This window comes from Bubalus bubalis, chromosome 1, assembly GCF_019923935.1.
Source record: "Bubalus bubalis isolate 160015118507 breed Murrah chromosome 1, NDDB_SH_1, whole genome shotgun sequence".
NCBI classification, from domain to species: domain Eukaryota; kingdom Metazoa; phylum Chordata; class Mammalia; order Artiodactyla; family Bovidae; genus Bubalus; species Bubalus bubalis.
The window spans coordinates 170,018,325-170,042,239 of record NC_059157.1 but is presented as its reverse complement, the minus strand read 5'-3'; the positions used below and the strand labels follow the sequence as shown (position 1 = coordinate 170,042,239).

General features: G+C 40.5%; 1 protein-coding gene across 9 annotated transcripts in view; it reads right to left on the bottom strand.

The window, feature by feature from the left end:
- Positions 1 to 23,915, bottom strand: part of SLC9A9 (solute carrier family 9 member A9) — an 804,336-nt gene that overhangs the window by 592,415 nt on the left and 188,006 nt on the right. For all 9 annotated transcript variants that reach the window (XM_044946316.2, XM_044946314.2, XM_044946321.2 and 6 more), the window contains one exon: positions 1,472 to 1,549. In XM_044946316.2, the coding sequence (XP_044802251.2) occupies positions 1,472 to 1,549 (78 nt within the window). The remainder of the gene's footprint in view (positions 1 to 1,471; positions 1,550 to 23,915) is intronic.

Genomic DNA, 23,915 nt, shown 5'->3' with positions numbered 1-23,915 from the left:
TCATATAGTACATCAGATTTTTTCTTCTTAGCATAACAAGAAATAAAAACAAATGCATGTGTTTTCACAGCCTCTCCCTTTCCTCACTGTTAAGGCCGATTTTGTTTTTGGAGCCTCAGTTGCTGGCCTTATTGTACAAAGATAACTTAACTGATTTACAGTGTAAAGGACAGAGGTTGCCAACAAATAGGGAAAAAATACATCTGGAAAGTGACAGGCCAGAACTGGCTGGCCCTGAGAGAGGAGGAAGGGATTGGGGCAATGGTCATGCAGGACTCTGGAATGATTAAAGGAAGACAGAGTTTTTAAGAAGTTTTGTTGTCACTGAAACCCCTCTAGCACTTTAAATATACTGTTGTAAAAGATTTAAGTTGCCGTTTGACTTTTATTGGATCTCTGATTTACTGTTTTTCTGAAAGTGATGAAACCAAACCTTAATCACCTACAACAGTTTATTTTAATGAATCACACAAAATGATGCTTAGTCTTGGGGCTAGGATGAAGAAGGATGAGCGGAATAAATCCAGCTTTCTAAATCTTTTCAAACGCTTGCTTGGAAAAACTCCCTTCTAGTTCTGTAAGTGGTAGCTAAGTAGCCAGAACTGACAGCAAGAGGGAGCCCAAAGTACACAAGAAAAGCAAGTCTGTACTGAACAAGTAAAGGCTGCTGAAGCCCACAGGCCAAAGGGAGGAGAGCCCTAGGAATCTCTGGAGTAAGGGGTGGGCAGCCAGGAAAGCAACCACATTAACTCTGCATCTCAAAACTCATTCAGGCTGGAGCCTTGATCTTTGGCCCTGGGGAGGCTAGCATGTAGACGTTGATGTGAATTACTAATTTAGGAAATGTACATGTTCAGGCTACACATAAGTCATGTTTTGCAAGTGCAAAAAATGCGAGAATGAACTTTCTATAAACTCAATGTTAATTAAAAGCAAACTCTTTGGTTATAATCATCTAGAATAATATTGCCCAATAGAAATATAATGTAAACCATATATGTCATTTAAAATGACATATGTAAAAAAATAAAATGACATATGTACTTTTCTAGTAGTCGTATTAAAATAAGTTTTTAAAAAGTAAAATGAACGTTGATAATATAATGTATTCAAAAATTATCATTTCTACATGAAATAAATATAAAACATTGTAGAAATATTTTACATTCTTTTTTTATACCGAGCCTGTAAAATCCAGTGCATATTGTACACTTAAAGTGCATCTTCATTCAGACTAGTCAAGTTTCAAGGGCTAAATAGCTGCACGTGACTATCAATCAGTATACTGGACAGGGCCAGTTTAGAATTCTAAGCATGTCAGATTTGAATCTGCATCATATAATCTAAGACAATGATATTTTTACCAAATAGGTAAACACGTAAAATAAAATGATGCTTTTTTTTTTTTCATTAGTGCTGGCAAGATTCTCTATTTAATGATAAAAGACGAAAACAATCACTGTATATTTACCTTCTTTAGACTATATCCAGCATGAAATATAATTGGCGGCAGTAAAACATTGAAGAAGATCTCTGGATCAAATGTCATCTGCCAAAAAAGACAAATATGTAGTTAGGAAGATGCTCTTTTGGGCTAATAAAAATAAATTAAAAAAAAAGTTATAGTTGCCTTTGCTAAAGTTGTATGAGACATATCAACATGCTATTAAATTAGTAGAGATAAAAATAAGAGAAAATGCAAACTTAGAAATTTATGATTGAGTATAACTTATTTTTTTTTTGAGTATAACTTATAAAGTAATATTTTAAATGTAAAACTTATGTTCCATTCTGTAGCTAATATGAACAACATAAAATCTGAATGAAACCTTTCTAGGCAAAGAAAATTTTTTGCTTTTATTTTGATTAGCTATTCATTCTTCATATTTTAAATGCTTTTATTCTATTTTATTTTTTTCTGGTTGAGGGGATTGGTAGTGTTCAAACATTTTAGCTTCTGACAGGATTTATTTAAAATTTTCCCAAATAAAAACATTTTTAGAAATTTAGTCTGAGTTTTCCCTGCTTTATCCTATTCCAAAGTTCAAAATATTTTCCAGACTCTGGAAAAACACATTTGAAAGAGAAACAGGATTTTTCTAGTATTTGTTTATTGGCTTTTACTTAAATGCTAAAATAAACTTGGCAAAAATTCCTTAGTGTGAAGTATGATGAAATGAGATGTAGAAATTCTTGAATCCAATACATGCTCTGTGCTGAGTAGTCTGAAAATGAAAACTAATTTAATCTTTAAAAGCTTCCTTAGATTCATCCTCTTCTCTACTTCTCTCACACTCCGTCTTTCGCTCTTATACGCACACACACACACACACACACACACATACACACACACACACACGTGCGTGCACACACACACGCACACACATACACTGCCATTCATTATTTCTCCACTAAGGCCTTCTTACCACTACAACACTCATCAAAACCTTTCAGACGTACAGGTCTTATAACTACACTTTCTATACTTTTTTGCCCGAATTCTTACTCATTCTGAGGCTGATTCTCAAAAACTACTTCTCTCTGAAGCATGCTGATTTCCCCAGTCAAAACCGACTGTACTTTCTTCTGTGCTCTTTCAGCATTCTATATCCTCCCTTGTAGCATATATTTCATAACATAATTTATCAGTTTCTGTTTGACTGTCTTTTCCATTAGACTGGGAGCCCATCAAGGATCACAATGATGCTTTGGTCAATTCTGTGTTGCTTTCATCCCTCCCAGGGCTAGCTTATTGCTCGATATATTTTTCTCAATTGGGAAAAAAATTAATTACCTTTTAAAGTCAAATCTATTAAAATAGAGTGAATTATGAAAAAGTGAAAATGTTAGTCACTCAGTTGTGTCTGACTCTTGTGACCCCATGGACCAGGCTCCTCTACTCATGGAATTCTCTAGGCAAAAACACTGGTTGCCATTCCCTTCTCCAGGGGATCTTCCCCACCTATGGATCAAACCCAGGTCTCCCACATTGCAAGCAGATTCTTTACCATCTGAGCCACCAGGGAATTAATTATATATATATATATATATCCCTAAAAACCTTACATATTACAGGTAAGAATTACTTAAGTAAAAATTAAGAAAAGCTTTTCTTAATTCCACTATTTACTTTGGGCCTAGTTGAGCATTGCCAGCGTCCCTCTTCTCCCTTCCCCACACTGGCTCCTTGACTCTACCCATCTAATATTTGGGAAGGGGTAGGCTGGGGAAGTAGGAGCCATGTAACTCAGTTGGGTGCCCACTTATAAACCTAGTTATTCTCTCACTGATGCCACAACCTCTTGGACCAGTGAGCATTCAGGTAGATCAGCTTGGCCCATCCATAGCTTTCTTGTGCCTCTCATATTTCTTCATCTTTAAAATGAATACAATAATTTTATACCTAATTTCTAAGGTGGTTGGAAAAATTAAGTGAATTAATACTTGTAAAGCTCTTGCAGCATTGCCTAACATCTAGTAAGCACTTTTAAGAATTCATTACTAAAGAAAAGGAAATATCTGAATTAATATTGTAAAGTTATATGATTTGAAGAAACTGCCCCATTGTCAGGAACTCTTAAGTGTTACAGCTGTGCAACATTTGGGCAAAGAGATTACTTCTCCTTCTAAGTTTACTCTTTTTTTCTAAGATTATCTAAAACACCATTATTGATTATTTTTGAGGCCGCTTCAAGAGTCTATCAATTGCATATTTGAAGGCTTTTGCAAAGAGATGTATTTCTGTGTTCTGGAGGAGTGAAGCCATATAGCTGTGGTCTGTGATCTTCTGGAAGAGAGGATTACAGTGGCACAACATCTTGGGCAGAAAATCCCTCGCCTCTGCAGTTTTTCTGCAAAAATCAGGTTAATCACTCAACCAGAACATTTCCATAATCAGAGTGCCCCATTCCCTGCATGCAGGTTAACTAATGTGCTATTGAATTATATTTTCTGGAGCAGCCAGATGAAACTGGCAGGCTGAGAATGGCATGCAGAGTACGAGGATTTATTTGTATATACAAAACAGATTTGTGTTCCTTTCAGACTTGCTATAAGCTTAGGAACTGCTAAATCAGAGTTCTGGGAGTATCTCCAAACCCAGATAATTTCTCAGAAATGGCTGGATCTGCCACTGCACCAGCCTCCAGATGGCGGTTCCACGTGTCATTTTCTTCAGACTTTGTGTTCAAATCATGGCCTTGGAGGTGAGACTGGTTTAAAAGCCCAAACAATTAAAATTTTTCATTATAGTATGAGGGGGATTTAGAGGTGTGTAATGGAAGGACAGAAAGCTAAATACACTTTTCTTAAAGTACAAGTTTTAGAGACCAGCACCATCCAACAGAACTTTGTGTGATGGTGGAAGTATTCTGTTACTGTCCTGCCCAATAGAGTAGCCATGGGTCATATGATCTATTGAGCAATTGAACTGGAGACTCCTGGAACGGAGGGACTGAAATTTTTATTTTTCCGTGGCCAGTAACTATGGGACAGTATATTTATAGACAGGTACTAGAATTTAAAACTTCAGACCATTCAGTTTTTAGATGGTTTATCGCCCTACATAAGGAATGATTAATTTGGAGCAACAGACCTGCCACTCAAATGGTAGAATTATGAATGCTTCACGAAAACTGAGATTTTAAAATATTGGGATTCAACTCTTAAAATATCAGATAGTACGATGCAGAAAAATACCAATATGTTCAACTACTACAAGGATGCAGTAGTTTTATCTATTATCTCAAATATGCACTAGTGTTTGGCTAGGAATGGCCCAGACATACATTCAGAGAGATAATCAACTTGAAAACTTCCAAGAGTAGAAAGGAAAGCTACCAAGTTCAACTCTCAAGGTCATCAGAAGGTTATAGATACAAAATTCTGTTTGGGCTTAAGTATTAAGGCATCCAGTGACTCAATATGAATTACCTGGGAAAAAGTATGTGTTCTATGCAACTAGTAACTAAATAAGCACTAAAATAACCACTTTAATGGGGGACTGTGATTTATGTGGCATATTACTTCCAAAGAGGCCTTTTAAAAACATTGTTTCATCAACTCTGACAGCATTCCTGCGTTGTAGCTGGCAGATGCAATTATGCCCTTTTTCCAGAGACAGGAGAAGAAATGAAAGGCATGCCCGGTGTCAATCAATGTGACAGGGATATCACTGGGAACGGGGTGTATATGCCTGGGCAAACTAAATGTGTGCTTTTCAGTTGAGAACCCGGCTAACATAACTGCTTAAACCAAGATTTAGGAGTGTTTAAGAGAGGTTGGCACTCAGAAACAGACTTCATTATTTTGGCAATTCCCAACTCCTTTGGAAAAATGAAAGTAGATAACACAATAATGTATTTGCTTATCTGCAATGATTTGTTCATTAGAAATCTAGTGAGCCCCTTCTCTGCTGCAATCCAGAGTTCTTTAGAAGACAGATAGCACTCTGGGCTTGCTGACCCTGCAGGGAGCCCTGATCTTGAAGCAGCACATGAGCTGGGTTTTGAAGGATGAATAGAAGCCTCTCCATGGGGCACCAACATACAAAACCATGCTCCCTTGTCTGCCCTGGGAGCACTGAGCCAGGGTTCACCAAGCCACAGGGGAAACTGGCGGCTTCCTGAAGCTTCAGTTATACTTAAGAGCAAGTAGTTTGAAATATTTTGAATATTTTAAGCATGCAAATATACTTAAAAGTGAAAATCAAAACTTGCATGCATTTTTAATATATATAGAAGACTTTTTTTTTTTTAAAGAAATCTTGGCTTGCTTAGGGAAGGCAGCTCTAGACAACATAAGAATGAGCGCTTCCTTTCCTCTGCCCTAGGTTATGCTTTGGTGTGAGAAGTACCAGAGGGGGTAAAAGATGAATAATTTCAGAATATATAATGAAAATATACCACCTACAGATTAGATGAGCTTAGTCTACTTACTTAATCTCTCTGAGCCTCAGTTTCCTCATTTGTAATTTGCCTACTTCCTAGACTTGCTTTTCATGATTAGATGTAATAAGAGATGTAAAGGGGTCTACATGGTACCCAACACTGATTGTTTCTCAAGAAATGGTCACTGTACCTTAATTGAAATGAAAGAAACTGTTGACGCAATGGACTGAGGATTGGAAGCACGAGGCACAGAAATATTCATTCAAACATGAAGAAAAGTAGAAATGTTTTACCCAGCAAGATTAAACAATAAAATGGCTATTGAGAGTATAAATTTGTATAACTTTTTAGTAGGGTAATTTAGCGACAGCTATCAAAATGTCAAATATGCATACTGTTTGATTCAGCAACACCTAATTTGAGAATTTATCCCACAGATATGCTTGCACATGTGTGGAATGACATAAGGACAAAAGTATTCATTGCAGATGGATGAATGGGAAAAAAGAAAACATTGAGGATGGCCGAGCCGCAGACTGGTTAAATAAATCACAGTATACAGCTGACCCTTGATCAGGGTAGGGGAGTGCCGACTCCCCATGCTCGAAAATCTGGGTATAACTCACAGTTGGCCCTCTGTATACGAGATTCTTCTCTTTCTGCAACTCCTACTTATCTATGGTTCTGCCTCTGCAGATTCCATCAACTGTGGATCATGTAGGACTGTGGAATTTGCTACTGAAAAAAATCTGCACAGAAGTGGATCCACACAGTTCAAACCTGTGTTGTTCAATGGTCAACTACAATCTGTAAAACTGAATACTATGCAACTGTTAGAAAGGCTGAGGAAACTGTCTAGGAACTGATATGGCTGCTTTCTAAAATTTGTTGTGAAGCTAAAACAGCAAGGTATAAAACAGTCCATCTGGCATGTGTAATAAAACTTGCTATGTTCTCACCACACTCCTTTTCTTTTCTGTCCTGGCCAGATACCTAGACTATATTTCCTTGTCATCACGTGTGACATGACAAAGGTCTGACCAGTTGAATATAGATAACAGTAATATAAGTAATTTCCAACCCTGGTCTCTAAAGATCTCCTATGTTCTCTGTCTTTCTGCCATTGTTAGTTCCCACAGAACATCTGGCAGAGGTCCCAAATACTAGGGAGTGGCAGAGCCAATAGATTAAAGGAAGCTGGGAATGATTACTGGCCCCTGGAGAAGACTGCAAAGACCACAGTGGATTTGAACACAAGTAATAAATAAACTTTAGTGTACTAAGTTGTTGAGATTTGGGCTTCCCTGATAGCTCAATTGGTAAAGAATCCACCTGCAATGCAGGAGACACTGGGTTTGATTCCTGGGTTGGGAAGATCCACTGGAGAAGGGACAGGCTACCCACTCCAGTACTCTTGGGCTTCCTTGTGGCTCAGCTAGTAAAGAATCTGCCTGCAATGTGGGAGACCTGGATTCGATCCCTGGGTTGGGAAGATCCCCTGGAGAAGGGAAAGGCTACTCACTCCAGTATTCTGGCCTGGAGAATTCCATAGACTGTATAGTCCATGGGGTTGCAAAGAGTCGGACATGACTGAATGACTTTCACTTCACCTCACATTGAGATTTGGGGGTAGTCTGTTAAAATATTTGGCCTGTTCCAAGATTTATGTGGAAAAGGAGGAAGTGTAGAATATTTACCTGCGTATTATATACATATGTGTGTGTGTGCATACACATACTATTGTAAATTGTATATATACTATCATATATGTTATATACGGGGCTTCCCTGGTGACTCAGATGGTAAAGAATTCACGGGCAATTCAGGAGACCTGGGTTCGATCCCTGGGTCGGAAAGATCCCCCAGAGAAGGAAATGGCAACCCACTCTAGTATTCTTGCCTGGAGAATTCCACAGACACAGGAGCCTATTGGGCTATGTAGTCCATGGGGTCACAAGAGTTGAACAGAACTTAGTGACTAAACCACCATTGTTACCATGTTATAGATATACAATCAGTTGCCTCTGGGGAGACCAGGGATTAGAACTTGGTGGCAGGAAGGGTAGTGGCTTGGAGAAGGCTTTTCTGTATTTACGTAGTGAAGGATGACTCTCTTCACCCTGGCTTTTATCTATAGATACAGACATGACTGCTGCTTAGCGCAGTGCATCCAGGATTTTTGCCATCATTACATACACACAGAAAGTGATTATATTTGGTCAGTGGAGGAAACTGTGGTCAGTGGAAAGTGGGGAAATTAGGGTCCTGGTAAGACAATTCAGAGCTAAAAGGATAAGACTGGGACTCTGACCATCCTCAGCCCAAGGGTGAAGGGATCTAAAGCCTGTGGAGCAGCTGTAATCCATTAGCACATCAGCAGGGGAGCACCGTACAGGATTGAATACTCATGGCCCTCATTTCGTCTTTCACTCATCCTCCCCAGGACACAGAGAGTGACCAATCTAAGTTGGAGAAAAGAAATTGAGAGTGTGCATCACGGCCTCCTCTCTCTCCATGTTGAAATCAGCCTGTTTGCTCAAAGTGGATGCCCCTAGTTCCTCCCAAACACAGGGAAGGCTTTCTGTCCAGATGGATCTGTGGCTGGTTTGATAAGTCTTTCTAATTCTGGGGCTAAAGATGAGCAAGCCAGCTTACAAACTGAGCCTCATTATTTTACCTAGCTTTTGATCTCCATCTTTCTCATTGTTGTATCTATGTCTCAACTAGTTATAAAATCAGATGGGCAACCCTACCTCAGCAACAACAAAAATTTTAATAAACACTATCAACTAAAAACTCAGATTGGCAAAAGATGATACTGAATAACTTCTTTAAGATTTCAACATACCCTTTTGTACCTTTTGAATGTGAGCCACATGAATGCATTACCTACTCAAAAAATAAACTGAAGCAATTCCCCCCAAAAAAGATGTCTCAGGTAGATTGGTTTGAAGGGCCCTAAGTATTGGCCTGGATGAAGGGAAACCATTATCAAGCCACAGTTGCCAGAATGAGCACAAGGTAACAACGATGTGAATGAAGGTGTTTATCACGGAATGGAAAGAAAGAAACAAACCCAGGAGACATCCATCCATTCAACAATATTTACTGAGAATAAGCCAGGCATATGGCAAGGAGAAGCAGCAGAGCTTGCAGGTAAAATAGAGAGGCAAAAATAATTTAAAAAAAAAAAAAAAAAAGAACAGAAGGAACCCATATTTTTGCACTTAGGAGTATGGCTGAATAAAAAATGATTGAAGAGGAACTGACTTGGCAGAGGTAAGAGGAGTCAGAAAAGCTCAGGACTAATTGAAGTCTTGGTTCCCTGAGTCTGAGGTGTCTGTGAAACACTTGGAAATACATGCTTGGGGACAGGTGAGCCAAGAAGAAATGATTAAAAATCATCAGCATAGAGGAAAGGATTTGTCAAGTATAGACAGGATCTTTGAAGGAGTAAGTACTATAGGAAAGAGAAGAAAATCAAGAACAGACCCTGGGATGGGAAGAGGTGGTACTATCATGGGAAAGGACAATGAGTGAGCAATCACGAGACAAGCAGAATGAGGGTCAGAGCCACAGAAAACTAAGGAGAAGCGTGGTATAAGAAGGAGGTGCTGTTCCCTGTAAAAGATGGCAGATTTAGCAAGTAAAAATACACCCAGTTTAATGGGAACTTCAGATAAGCAATAATTTTTCAAAACAGTTTCTTAGCACTGCATTTAGGATATGCTTTGCTCAATTATTTGTTACTTACCTGAAACTCAATAAACAGAGAAGCAAAAATAGAAAGGGGCTTCCCTGGTGGTTCAGCAGTAAAGAATCTGCCTGCAATGCAGATGTGCGTTCAGTCCCTAGGTCAGGAAGATCCCCTGGAGAAGGAAATGGCAACCCACTTCAGTATTCCTGCCTGGAAAATCCCATGGACAGAGGAGTCTGGAGGGCTACCATCCATGAGGTCACAAAAGATTCAGACACAACTGATCAACTGAAAACAACAAAAAATAGAAAATCAAAAGTGAACCTGTGTTTTTGCATCTGCAGAGTACATCATGAGCAATGCTGGGCCGGAAGAAGCACAAGCTGAAATCAAGATTGCCAGGAGAAATATCAATAACCTCAGATATGCAGATGACACCACCCTTATGGCAGAAAGTGAAGAGGAACTAAAAAGCCTCTTGATGAAAGTGAAAGAGGAGAGTGAAAAAGTTGGCTTAAAGCTCAACATTCAGAAAATGAAGATCATGGCATCTGGTCCTATCACTTCATGGCAAATAGATGGGGAAACAGTGTCAGACTTTATTTTGGGGGGCTCCAAAAACACTGCAGATGGTGACTGCAGCCATGAAATTAAAAGACGCTTACTCCTTGGAAAAAAAGTTATGACCAACCTAGATAGCATATTGAAAATCAGAGACATTACTTTGCCAACAAAGGTCCGTCTACTCAAGGCTATGCTTTTTCCTGTGGTCATGTATGGATGTGAGAGTTGGACTGTGAAGAAAGCTGAGTGCCGAAGAATTGATGCTTTTGAACTGTGGTGTTGGAGAAGACTCTTGAGAGTCCCTTGGACTGCAAGGAGATCCAGCCAGTCCATTCTGAAGGAGATCAGCCCTGGGATTTCTTTGGAAGGAATGATGCTAAAGCTGAAACTCCAGTACTTTGGCCACCTCATGTGAAGAGTTGACTCATTGGAAAAGACTCTGATGTTGGGAGGGATTGAGGGCAGGAGGAGAAGGGGATGACAGAGGATGAGATGGCTGGATGGCATCACTGACTCAATGGACGTGAGTCTGAGTGAACTCCGGGAATTGGTGATGGACAGGGAGGCCTGGCGTGCTGCGATTCATGGGGTCGCAAAGAGTCGGACACGACTAAGCGACTGAACTGAACTGACTGAGGAGATGAATAACCAAGGAGCCACTGACTCTTCAGCCCAATATCAATGACTAAGAAAAGAATTTCAAAGATTGAGGAGAATCCTTTGAATTTCTTAATTAGGAAGTGGTTGTCAATCCTTTTCGATTGATTCCAATCAAGAAATGGATACAGGGAGTAAAGGAAATAGTGAGTGATGGGAACGTAGAAGCAATGGGTTTAGAACCTTCATTTGGGAGGTTGAGTGTCAAGCACTTTCAGGAGTCCAATAACTGGCTCTAGGAGGAGATGAAGGAAAAACAAAAGGATAAAGGCTAAGAAAGAAGGAAGCAGAGGAGCAGATCAGGACAAAGAATGGTGAAGGCTTAAGTTTAGGGAAGTAAGGAAGTGGGGTGTGTGTGTGTGTGCTAGTCACTCAGTTGTATCTGACTCTGAGACCCTATGGATTGTAGCCTGAACCAGGCTCCTCTGTCCATGGAATTCTCCAGACAAGAATACTAGTGGGTAGCCATTCCTTTCTTCAGGGGATCTTCCCAACCCAAGGATTGAACTGGGTCTCCCGCACTGCAGAAGTTTGAGCAACCAGGGAAGCCCCAAGGAAGCAATATAAGCAGCAAAATGATAATGAATTAATTAAAAAAAATATGGAAAGAAATCTTTCTCTCAAACTTCAAATTTGTGGAGCAGCCAGGTTAGGAGATTGTTATTCACAGTGAAAAGTATTCTTCTGTTCCCCAGATGGTTTCCTGCTGGGCCCTTATATGTGGCAGGGACTCCTCAGTGAAACAGGCTCTACCTCATGTGGGCTGTTTATTAAGAAATACACAGAGCCACAGGCAGAGGGAGAAGCTGCCTGAGAGGTCACCTGTCTTAGGGGTCTGCAAACTGATCTCCGTCAATTCCTGGGCTCTGCGGAGGGAGTGGTGGTGATGGGAGGTGGGAACAAGAGTGTTGGTCTCCACCCTGGCTCAGCCCTCCGGTTCTGCCTGAGCAGTTTTGATTTGTTTTACACAATGAGAAGGGTTTTCAGATTTTCTTTGAATGAAGCATTCCTCTGCTTCATTTGAAGCAGACCCTGACCTAATATTGTCCCCTAGAAAGTTCAAGGAACATGTGAAATGTCAAGGTGTCACTCAGAGGCACCACTGAACTTAAAAATTCTAGACCAGAGCTATTCCTTTTTTTACTATAATATATTCTTAACTTTGCTTTAAACAAGTTTTAAATGATATGTCAGAGTTAAAGACCCTTCTTTCCCCCTTCCCCAGAAGTGACCAGTACCCTGAAGTTAGAGAGTGTTCTTTTCTTCCATGACTGTGTTCTTATACTTCACATACAGGTATCCATAGCAATGATTACTATTATTTGTGCATCTTTAAGTTTTACAGAATTTTAGCTATAAGTAGCCTTTTATATGGGATTCTTTGGTGGTTCAATGGTAAAGAATCTGCCTGCAATGCAGGAAGCGTAGGTTGTATCCCTGGGTAAGGAAGATCCCTGGAGAAGGAAATGGGCAACCCACTCCAGTATTCTTGCCTGGGAAATCCCATGGACAGAGGAACCTGGTGAGCTACAGTCCATGGGGTCACAAAAGAGCTGGACAAGGCTTAAAGTGACTAAACACACAACACCAACCTTTTATATCCTGCTTTTTACATTTAGATTTTTTTTTTTTACAACTTATTTGTATTAATACAAGTGGATCTTGTCCATGTGCTTAAACTGCAGTATAGCCTTCTGTAGGATGAATATATCATGATTGTTTTTTCCCTCCTCTAACAAGAGAATCAGGGCAATTAAGTTGTTTCCTATTTTTCACTATGACTAGAAATGATGCAGTAGATATTCCTGTACTTAAGCCTTTGCATATAATGTGTGTGAAGTTCTCTAGAAGTGGAAAACACTAAAGGTAGAATTGCTGGATGCCGAATCTTCAACTTTACTAGACTGAAGTTACTTTAAAGTGGTCATACCAATTTACACCCTAAATAAGGGTGTAGGAGCATTTTCCCACATTCTAACCAATGCTTAGTATTAACAAATTTCCAATTTTTACCAATCAGGGCTGCTTAATATTACTGTTTTCTTTGCACTTCCCATTACTAACGAAATAAGTATATTTTGTGTGTTTTTGGTTTTTTGTGACATCTCTTTAATGAGTTTTTGGATTATATCTTTTAACCAGCATGACTTTTTCTTGTTTATTAATTCTTCACACAATATGGTTACTATTCAGTTTTGGTTATTTACATTTCAAATATATTCTTCTATTCCCTTACCTTCTTAAACCTTTTAACATTTTTTTAACTTTGTCACTGGTGTCTTCATGCCAATTTTTTTCATTTTAATGTAGTAAAATTTATTCCATTTTTTACTTTGATTCAGCTTTTGGTAACATCTTTAAAAAATCTTTACTTATCCTGACTATATTTATATTTATGACTAAATATATTTTCTCCTAAGGTTTTATAATTGGCTGTTTACCCTAAATTTTTAAAAGCCTGAGGAAAGGTTAGGGTTTGAATATAAATAAAGCAAGTTACAAAGTTTTAGAGACCACCTGATTTAAATCACATAGGAAAAATGTAAAATGAATGTACTTTTCCTTGTAATGATAATCATGAATTATTAATATCACTGAGAAATTGTGAGACTATCATACCACAAAACCATGATGACTTTTCAAGTAGTTGAAATTCCAGAAGTTAGAAATACACTATTGTGAAATTCATGCAAAAATGACAGATACAAACATTGGTATTTCACTGGAGGTAGGTAATGTCTATGTGTGTGCAGGCATGCTAAGTTGCTTCAGTCCTGTCCAACTCTGTGTGACCCTATGGACTGTAGCCCTCCAGGCTTCTCTGTTCATTGGATTTTCCAGGCAAGAATACTGCAGTGGGTTGCCAGGGGATCTTCCCAACCCAGGGGTCAAACCCATATCTCTTATGGCAGGTGGATTCTTCACCACTAGCACTACCTGGGAAGCCCAGGTAATGTCTACAAACCCAGGCAAACTTAAGCAGAGAATTTAGAATAAAACATTTACATAATTCTAAATATTTAGCTTGGCAGCATGGAGTTGTGGAAAGTACACTGAACTCAGAGCCAGAAGACCTTTTCCTAAGACCAGTTCTGCCACAGATCAATCATGACCAAGTCACATAAGTTTTCAGAGTCTCAGTTTCTGAGACATGGGGGTGATATCTGTTCACCTCATGGAAACATGGTGAGACTAAAATGGAAATAACAACAATCTTTGAAAAGGGAATGCATATTTATTGTAATTTAAGCAGGGCTGAAGTTCAGGGTCTGTCTTCCTCACTAATAGACTGCTATTACCACTTGTCAATTAATCATAACAGTAAGTAATAATTTTTTTTTAAAAAAAGCACCTTCATACATAGACTCTCATATTTTCTTTGCAACAACTGTTGAGGTAAGTACTGTGAACATCCCACACAGTTACATGACTTTTACCGTTACAAACCTTGTAAGTATCAAGACTTTTACTCATATCTTAGCTTCTAATTGTGAGTCCATTGTTTTGTTGATAACAATAATGATAAAACTAACAGTTAGTATACTTTGAACCCTTACTATGAGCTAGGCACTATTCTAAGTGCTTTACAAGTTTTTCTCATTTGCAACTCACAATTATCCTACCAAGTATTTAGGAATATCCCATTTTACAAACGGATAATTGAAGCACAGAGAAACCAATCATCTTACCCAATATCACTTAGCTGGTAAGAAGCAGCTGAACCAAGTAATATGGCTCCAGGGACTACCTTCTTAACTAAAATATTCCATCTTCCATCCACCTATGGGTTCAGGTTACCCACCCCACTACTGGATGTGTCCTCATTAGCTGCAAATACATAAAGACCACCTACATTTTCCAAATCTTTGCTACAACATCTAGACACCAATGGCCAGAGTCTCCTATGTTTCTGAACAAGATTCTTGACACATGAACTTACCTCTGTTACCTTTGTGACCCTTCACTAAGGTAACTATACCTTCCAGCTTAACCAGAACAGTCCCAGGTAGTAGCTGTTGTCCTGACTTAATTAATACTCACGCCCCTCATTCACACACAAGAGTTCTAGCTTGAAAATCAAATGATAAGGTTTTCTATTGCTAACTCTGGACAGACTCCTGGCCTTTGTTTCCTTATACATAGCTTGGATTGGCTGCTGGTCCCCTATAGGCCTGCCCTGTGCTGTGAGTTGCCTACCTCCCATCAACCCCACTAGCAGTGGTATTAACATGACAAGGGGACTTCTGGCTTCATATCAGCAAGGGAAGAGAAAATAACAGGTGAATGTGAGAAGGGATTGATTCTTCATCTCACCAAGAGTATTCATTCCTCAATACCTGGGTGAGGATTGCAAAAGGAAAGACAAGCTTGTGCATCAAGAAATGATTCCCTTTCCATCTGGAATTGATAGTCATCTTGGCCAATCTTAATATTATAAAGCAAAAGAAACTGCTTTCTGACCTTCATTATATATAGGAATATCACAGTCCCACAGAGTTTCTTTTTGCCTTACAATTTTCTGAGTTTCCATTATCTTTTTCGGTCCTTAGATTTGAATTGTGCGTGCAGCTTCCCCATCATAAGGCCTCAGCAGGGAGCAACTGGCTTGGGGAAGCTGGACAGGGAAGGGCTGAATCAGCAAGGGCCAGTCACAGCAGGCATGCTTGAGGGGATTTGGGGGAAGTAGAGGGGATGAGCTGAAATCAGCAGAAAATAGATGCCAAACAGCTTGATTTAAAATTAAAATGATGTGTTTTTCAAACAGTGCTTTCACCTTAAAAATGATGCATTAAAAAACAATACCAAACTTCCTTCAACATAACTACTTCAAACTTTGTCCCAAGGGGGAAATCCATGCTTGCCAAGGGCAGATGTTAAGGAAGAAGAGTAATATTTACAGCATTTCTAACAACTTTTTCTCACTCATTTTGTAAAGTGGGTATGACCGATCCCTGTTTTATAAAGAAAAATATGAGAGGTTAACTTCTCCAAGGTCTCAGTGCTAGAAGTGGCAGAGATAGGATTCAGCCCAAGGTGGAATTGCAAAACTGCAATGGACTGAATATTTGTGTCTCGTCAAAATTCATATGTTGAAATCTAACCCCTAAGATGATGGTCTTAGGAGGTGGGGCCTTTGGGAGGTGATTAGGTCATGAGGATAGAACTCTCATACAGGGGATTAATGTCCTTATAAAATAAAACTGAGAGGGCTCTCATTCTTTCCGCCACGTAAGGACACAGCAGGAAGACAGCCATCTATGAATCAGGAAGTTAGCTCCCACCAGACTCCAAATATGCTGATGACTTGATCTTGAACTTTTCAGCTTCTAAAACTGTGAGAAATAAATGTTTGTTGTTTAAGTTACCCAGGATACGGTATTTTTGTTACAGGTGACAAAAAGGACTAAGACAAAATCCTTATGCTTTTCTCTATATCACCCTAGAAGCAGTTAGTTCAAGCTAAAGATAGGAATCTCTAACAGTGGGATTTTAAGACAAGCCTCATGTGAGAAAAAACTTTTTTGTGAAATGAAACATGAGGTGTGTGGATATTTCCAGTTCTCCTAAAAATGCAAAGAGTAGGCATATATTCAGTGGTATGCTAGTAAATCATCTCTCTGGAGAGAGAAAAGAGCCTTCAAGCCTGGATTTGCAGCAGTTGACAGTTTCTAAATACTCCCACCATGACCCATTTCAAGCTGCCAATGTTTGATCAACTGGCTTGTAAGATTATGGATATTAAATAAATAATCAGCTCTCAGAGAACAGACAAGCCTGTTCTAGTACTCCACTGCATTCTTTTACTTCAGCTGTGTGTTAACTCATCATTTGGATACTCTCCCCACTCCAGTACTCTTGCCTGGAAAATCCCATGGACGGAGGAGCCTGGTGGGCTGCAGTCCATGGGGTCGCTACAAGTCAGACAAGACTGAGCGACTTCACTTTCACTCTTCACTTTCATGCATCGGAGAAGGAAATGGCAACCCACTCCAGAATTCTTGCCTGGAGAATCCCAGGAACGGGGGAGCCTGGTGGGCTGCCATCTATGGGGTCGCACAGAGTCGGACATGACTGAAGTGACTTAGCAGCTTGAGCACATGACCTACATAAATATATAAAGCTTCTCACACTGTGGAAGGTATAGGAGACCAGAATCTATTACATAACTTCCCCAAAAAACTTGCCTTTTAGACATAGAATTATTTTGAACTGATTATTTTGAGAAAGAGTAGACAAGGAGATGCTCTGAAAACAGACTAGAAATTACCCTTTTGTAAGGTGAAGGACTTTGGCCACCTCATGGGAAGAGTTGACTCATTGGAAAAGACTCTGATGCTGGGAGGGATTGGGGGCAGGAGGAGAAGGGGACGACAGAGGATGAGATGGCTGGATGGTATCACTGACTCGATGGATGTGAGTCTCAGTGAACTCCAGAAGTTGGTGATGGACAGGGAGGCCTGGCGTGCTGCAATTCATGGAGTTGCAAAGAGTCGGACACGACTGAGCAACTGAACTGAACTGAATTGAAGGTGAAGGAGGAAAGTGAAAGAGCCAGCTTAAGACTAAATATTAAACTAAGATCATGGCATCTAGCCCCATTATTGCATGGCAAATAGAAGGGGGAAAGGTGGAATACTGACAGATTTCCTCTTCTTGGGCTCCAAAATCACTGCGGATGGTGACTGCAACCATGAAATCAGAAGATGATTGCCTCTTGCAAGGAAAGCGATGACAAACCTGGACAGTGGTTGAAAAGCAGAGACATTGCCCTGCTGACAAAGGTTGGTAGAGTCAAGGCTATGGTCTCTCCAGTGGTCACATACAGTGGTGAGAGCTGGACTGTAAAGAAGCAGAATGCCAAAGAATTGATGCCTTGGAACTGCGGTGCACAAGAAGACTCCTGAAAGTCCCTTGGACTGCAAGGAGAGCAAACCAGTCAATCGTAAAGGAGATTAACCCTGAATATTCACTAGAAGGACTTGTTAGGTAGTTAGAATAGGAAACAGGAGTCCAGAATGGCGGTGGCTAAAAGACAAGGAAGAGAAAAGCCTGCGAAGATAGAACAAAGGAAGGTCTGAGGACTGGAGGGAGGACCTCAGGTAGAACAAACAACAATCCTGGCTAGCCCAATTTACATAGGGCAGGCCCAGGGGGGGAAAAAACATATAAAAAGAGGGCCCAAAAGCCAGGGGTCTCTCTCTCCTGCATGCTGGGGCTCTTTTCTCTTCACGTTTTTGGGTCGACATGCCCTCATGCCTCGAGGATGGATTTTCCTGCTATTTTCTCAATAAAATAGAGCTGTAACACAGAGCTGTAACACTGATTTGTCTGTTCGAGACCTGAGAGCTATAACATGATCTGTCCAAGACCCGAGAGCTGTGACGCACCGAGGGCTTTAATGTCCGTCACTCCAAATCTTTGTTGAGATGAGACAGAACCGAGGAGCATACACTCGCCTGACAGACTGATGCTGAAGTTGAAGCTCCAGGATTCTGGTCATCTGATGCAAACAGATGGCTCATTGGATGAGACTCTGATGCTGGAGAAGATCGAGGGAAGAAGGAGAAGAGGATGTCAGAGGATGAGATGGCTGGACAGCATCACCGATGCAATGAACATGAACTTGGGCAAACTCTGGGAGATGGTGGGGGACAGGGAGGCCTGGTGTGCTGCAGTCCATGGGGTCGCAAACAGTAGATACGACTGGCCAACTGGACAACAACAACAGCAAGGGAAATTTACATCAAGGAAACCTTCATTTGTAAGGGTGTCTCCTGCTTGATACCAGGGAGAGAAAGATAAGTCTAAATCATATGAAATTTATCAATAAAAAAGGCACAGACTTAAATCTGCACAACAGTTTTACCCTTGTTCACCAGACATTTCCTGGTTACCTTCCTAAAACTTGCCACCCCTATACACTTTTCTTTATCTTAGCTGAGGATGGTATTGAAGCCTGAATTCTAAGCCATCTCTTTGGATTGCTCATTCTCTAGATTTCTCTCAGGCCTATATGAAATAAACTTCTGTGTATCTTTCTCTTGTTCATCTGTCTTTTGTTACAAGGGCCCTAAGGCAAAAACCTAGACAGGTAGAAAGAAAGATTTTACTCCCCTATTAGGGTTACAATATGTTAGATACTGGGCTTTTCCTCCAATGAAGGCCTTGTCACCTCTGCTGCTTAGGATGTCAGTCCCTTCACAGATTGGTAAGACTGAAAAGAACTGCCTCACACAAAGTCATGCCCTTTCCAGAGAGGCCCACATCCAAAGACAAAATGATTTGGTGTTTTAGAGTCCAGGCCATCTCAGTCCAATGGCAGAGGACTCTGAAGAGCCATTCTAACTTAAGAACTTGCCAAGGAGTTAGACAAAATTGTCAAGCCTGCATCAGAGCTTAACTTTTCCCTTGGCCTTCTCTGGTTTCCTTCGTCTTCCATTCATAAGATATTGATCTCAAGCTTACTTAACCATCCTGCTCACTAAACTCTACCTCTGAGTCCTCTAGGAACTTGATGGACAGAAAGAATGGTGTAGAGGGGAGTTCCCTGGTGGTCCAGTAATTGGTACTGCACTTCCATTGCAGGGGGCGCAGCTTTGGTCCCTGGTCAGGGAACTAAGACCCTGTATGCCATGTGAAACAAACAAACAACAACAACAGTAAAAGAAACTGAATCTGTGAGACATCCTCATTCAACCCACCTCCACCTGAGGCAGATCAGATCAGATCAGTCTCTCAGTCATGTCCGACTCTTTGCGACCCCATGAATCGCAGCACGCCAGGCCTCCCTGTCCATCACCAACTTCCGGAGTTCACTTAGACTCACGTCCATCGATTCAGTGATGCGATCCAGCCTTCTCATCCTCTGTCATCCCCTTCTCCTCCTGCCCCCAATCCCTCCTAGCATCAGAGTCTTTTCCAATGAGTCAACTCTTTGCATGAGGTGGCCAAAGTACTGGAGTTTCAGCTTTAGCATCATTCTCTCCAAAGAAATCCCAGGGCTGATCTCCTTCAGAATGGACTGCTTGGATCTCTTTGCAGTCCAAGGGACTCTCAAGAGTCTTCTCCAACACCACAGTTCAAAAGCATCAATTCTTCAGTGCTCAGCCTTCTTCACACTCCAACTCTCACATCCATACATGACCACAGGAAAAACCATAGCCTTGACTAGGCAAACCTTTGTTGGCAAAGTAATGTCTCTGCTTTTGAATATGCTATCTAGGTTGGTCATAACTTTCCTTCCAAGGAGTAAGCGTCTTTTAATTCCATGGCTGCAGTCACCATCTGTAGTGAATTTGGAGCCCAGAGAAATAAAGTCTGACACTGTTTCCACTGTTTCCCCATCTATTTCCCATGAAGTGGTGGGACCGGATGCCATGATCTTCGTTTTCTGAATGTTGAGCTTTAAGCCAACTTTTTCACTCTCCACTTTCACTTTCATCAAGAGGCTTTTGAGATCCTCTTCACTTCTTGCCATAAGGGTGGTTTCATCTGCATATCTGAGGTTATTGATATTTCTCCCAGCAGTCTTAATTCCAGCTTCTGCTTCTTCCAGTCCAGCCTTTCTCATGATGTACTCTGCATATAAGTTAAATAAACAGGGTGACAATATACAGCCTTGACGAACTCCTTTTCCTATTTGGAACCAGTCTGTTGTTCCATGTCCAGTTCTAACTGTTACTTCCTGACTTGCATACAAATTTATCAAGAGACAGGTCAGGTGTTCTGGTATTCCCATCTCTTTCAGAATTTTCCACAGATTATTGTGATGCACACAGTCAAAGCCTTTGGCATAGTCAATAAAGCAGAAATAGATGTTTTTCTGGCACTCTCTTGCTTTTTCCATGATCCAGCGGATGTTGGCAATTTGATCTCTCGCTCCTCTGCCTTTTCTAAAATCAGCTTGAACATCAGGACGTTCACGGTTCACATATTGCTAAAGCCTGGCTTGGAGAATTTTGAGCATTACTTTACTAGCGTGTGAGATGAGTGCAATTGTGCGGTAGTTTGAGCATTCTTTGGCATTGCCTTTCTTTGGGATTGGAATGAAAACTGACCTTTTCCAGTTCTGTGGCCACTGCTGAGTTTTCCAAATTTGCTGGCATATTGAGTGCAGCACTTTCATAGCATCATCTTTCAGGATTTGGAATGGCTCAACTGGAATTCTATCACCTCTACTAGCTTTGTTCATAGTGATGTTTTCTAAGGCCCACTTGACTCCACATTCCAGGATGTCTGGCTCTAGGTGAGTGATCACACCATCGTGATTATCTGGGTCATGAAGATCTTTTTTGTACAGTTCTTCTGTGTATTCTTGCCATCTCTTCTTAATATCTTCTGCTTCTGTTAGGTCCATACCATTTCTGTCCTTCATCGAGCCCATCTTTGCATGAAATGTTCCTTTGGTATCTCTGATTTTCTTGAAGAGATCCCTAGTCTTTCCCATTCTGTTGTTTTCCTCTATTTCTTTGCATTGATCGCTGAAGAAGGCTTTCTTATCTCTTCTTGCTATTCTTTGGAATTCTGCATTCAGATGTTTATATCTTTCCTTTTCTTCTTTGCTTTTTACTTCTCTTCTTTTCACAGCTATTTGTAAGGCCTCCCCAGGCAGCCATTTTGCTTTTTTGCATTTCTTTTCTATGGGAATGGTCTTGATCCCTGTCTCCTGTACAGTGTCATGAACCTCATTCCATAGTTCATCAGGCACTGTATCTATCAGATCTAGGCCCTTAAATCTATTTCTTACTTCCACTGTATAATCATAAGGGATTTGATTTAGGTCATACCTGAATGGTCTAGTGGTTTTCCCTACTTTCTTCAATTTAAGTCTGAATTTGGCAATAAGGAGTTCATGGTCTGAGCCACAGTCAGCTCCTGGTCTTGTTTTTGCTGACTGTATAGAGCTTCTCTATCTTTGGCTGCAAAGAATATAATCAATCTGATTTCAGTGTTGACCATCTGGTGATGTCCATGTATACAGTCTTCTCTTGTGTTGCTGGAAGAGGGTGTTTGTTATGACCAGTGCATTTTCTTGGCAAAACTCTTATCAGTCTTTGCCCTGCTTCATTCTGTGTTCCAAGGCCAAATTTGCCTGTTACTCCAGGTGTTTTTTGACTTCCTACTTTTGCATTCCAGTCCCCTATAATGAAAAGGACATCTTTTTTGGGTGTTAGTTCTAAAAGGTCTTATAGGTCTGCACAGAACCATTCAACTTCAGCTTCTTCAGCATTACTGGTTGGGGCATAGACTTGGATTACTGTGATATTGAATGGTTTGCCTTGGAAATGAACAGAGATCATTCTGTCGTTTTTGAGATTGCATCCAAGTACTGCATTTTGGACTCTTTTGTTGACCATCATGGCCACTCCATTTCTTCTGAGGGATTCCTGCCTAGCCTTGTCTAACTCAATGAAACTAAGCCGTGCCCGTGGGGCAACCCAAGACGGGCGGGTCATGGTGGAGAGATTTGACAGAATGTGGTCCACTGGAGAGGGGAATGGCAAACCACTTCAATATTCTTGCTTTGAGAACCCCATGAACAGTATGAAAAGGCAAAATGATAGGATACTGAAAGAGGAACTCCCCAGGTCAGTAGTTGCCCAATATGCTACTGGAGATCAGTGGAGAAATAACTCGAGAAAGAATGAAGGGATGGAGCCAAAGCAAAAAGAATACCCAGCTGTGGATGTGACTGGTGATAGAAGCAAGGTCCGATGCTGTAAAGAGCAATATTGCATAGGAACCTGGAATGTCAGGTCTGTGAATCAAGGCAAATTGGAAGTGGTCAAACAAGAGATGGCAAGAGTGAATGTCGACATGCTAGGAACCAGCGAACTGAAATGGACTGGAATGGGTAAATTTAACTCAGATGACCACCTGAGGCAGAACTCTGTAAATCAGACCATGTCCAGTTAGCCATATACAGTAAGTCACCTACATATAATTGAGTCCTGTTGTGAGAGCATGTTCATAAGTACACAATGTTACTTAGGTATCCAACTACCTGGAGAAGGAAATGGAAACCCACTCCAGTATTCTTGCCTGGAGAATCCCATGGACAGAGGAGCCTGGTGGGCTATGGTCCATGAGGTCGCAAGGAGTCAGACATGACTGAGCACACAGCACATACATACCCAACTACCACAGCCAGCTATATAGTACTGTACTGTAATAGATTTACAATACTTTTCACCCAAATAATACATAAACAAACAATCACAAAAGAGCAAACACTTTTAATCTTACAGTATAGTACCCTGAAAAGCACAGTAGTACCAGATACATCACTGCTGTTTTTACGCTTGCTTACAGACATCCTGGGCTTGACATAAAGATACTGTACTACTATACTCTCTACGGTACTATAAAGTATACAAAAGCACAATCTCTGGCAGAGGATGTACACATACGACAATGTATACCAGACACATGAACTAACTTACATGAGTGGACACACAAACACACATACACATCTTTGAAAGCTCACAACTTGAAGGTTCGTATGTAGGAGACTTAGTGTAACTAAAAATGGATCTGAGAGGAGCAGCTGGGAGACCCCTAACACAAGACAGGCTTAAATAGAATCAGAAGACAAGCCAGTTAAATGCACAGCTTCTTTAAGGTCCTCACTCCTTCTGATTGTTCTCAGCCCTCTGTGCCACTTATGTTTACCCTGCCTTCGGGCTGTGTAAGCTACTAATGAGGAGCTTCTTAATGACCTTAGAGAAGAACCAGGAAACACAGTTGGATGGAACCTTATATAATTGCTCGCGAGAGACTAGCGATGATAAATGTGCAGTCTTGCCTAAGTTTAATGTTTTAGAAGGAATAAAGCAAACAGAAAAGGAATTGAAAGATCCATTTTAAGTTGTATGTACTCATACTATAAGTCTTCAAGAGAAATCTCTTTTTCTCCCTTCCTTTTTCCCTCCTTCTCTGTCTCTCCTGTGCCCAGCTCCTTGTCTCCCTCTCCCTCTATCCTTGATCAATTATTTGGAGATAAGGCTACCATCTAAAAGGAATGAAATCGGGTCATTTGTAGAGACATAGATGGACCTAGAGTCTGTCATACAGAGTGATATAAGTCAGAAAAGAGAAAAATATCATAT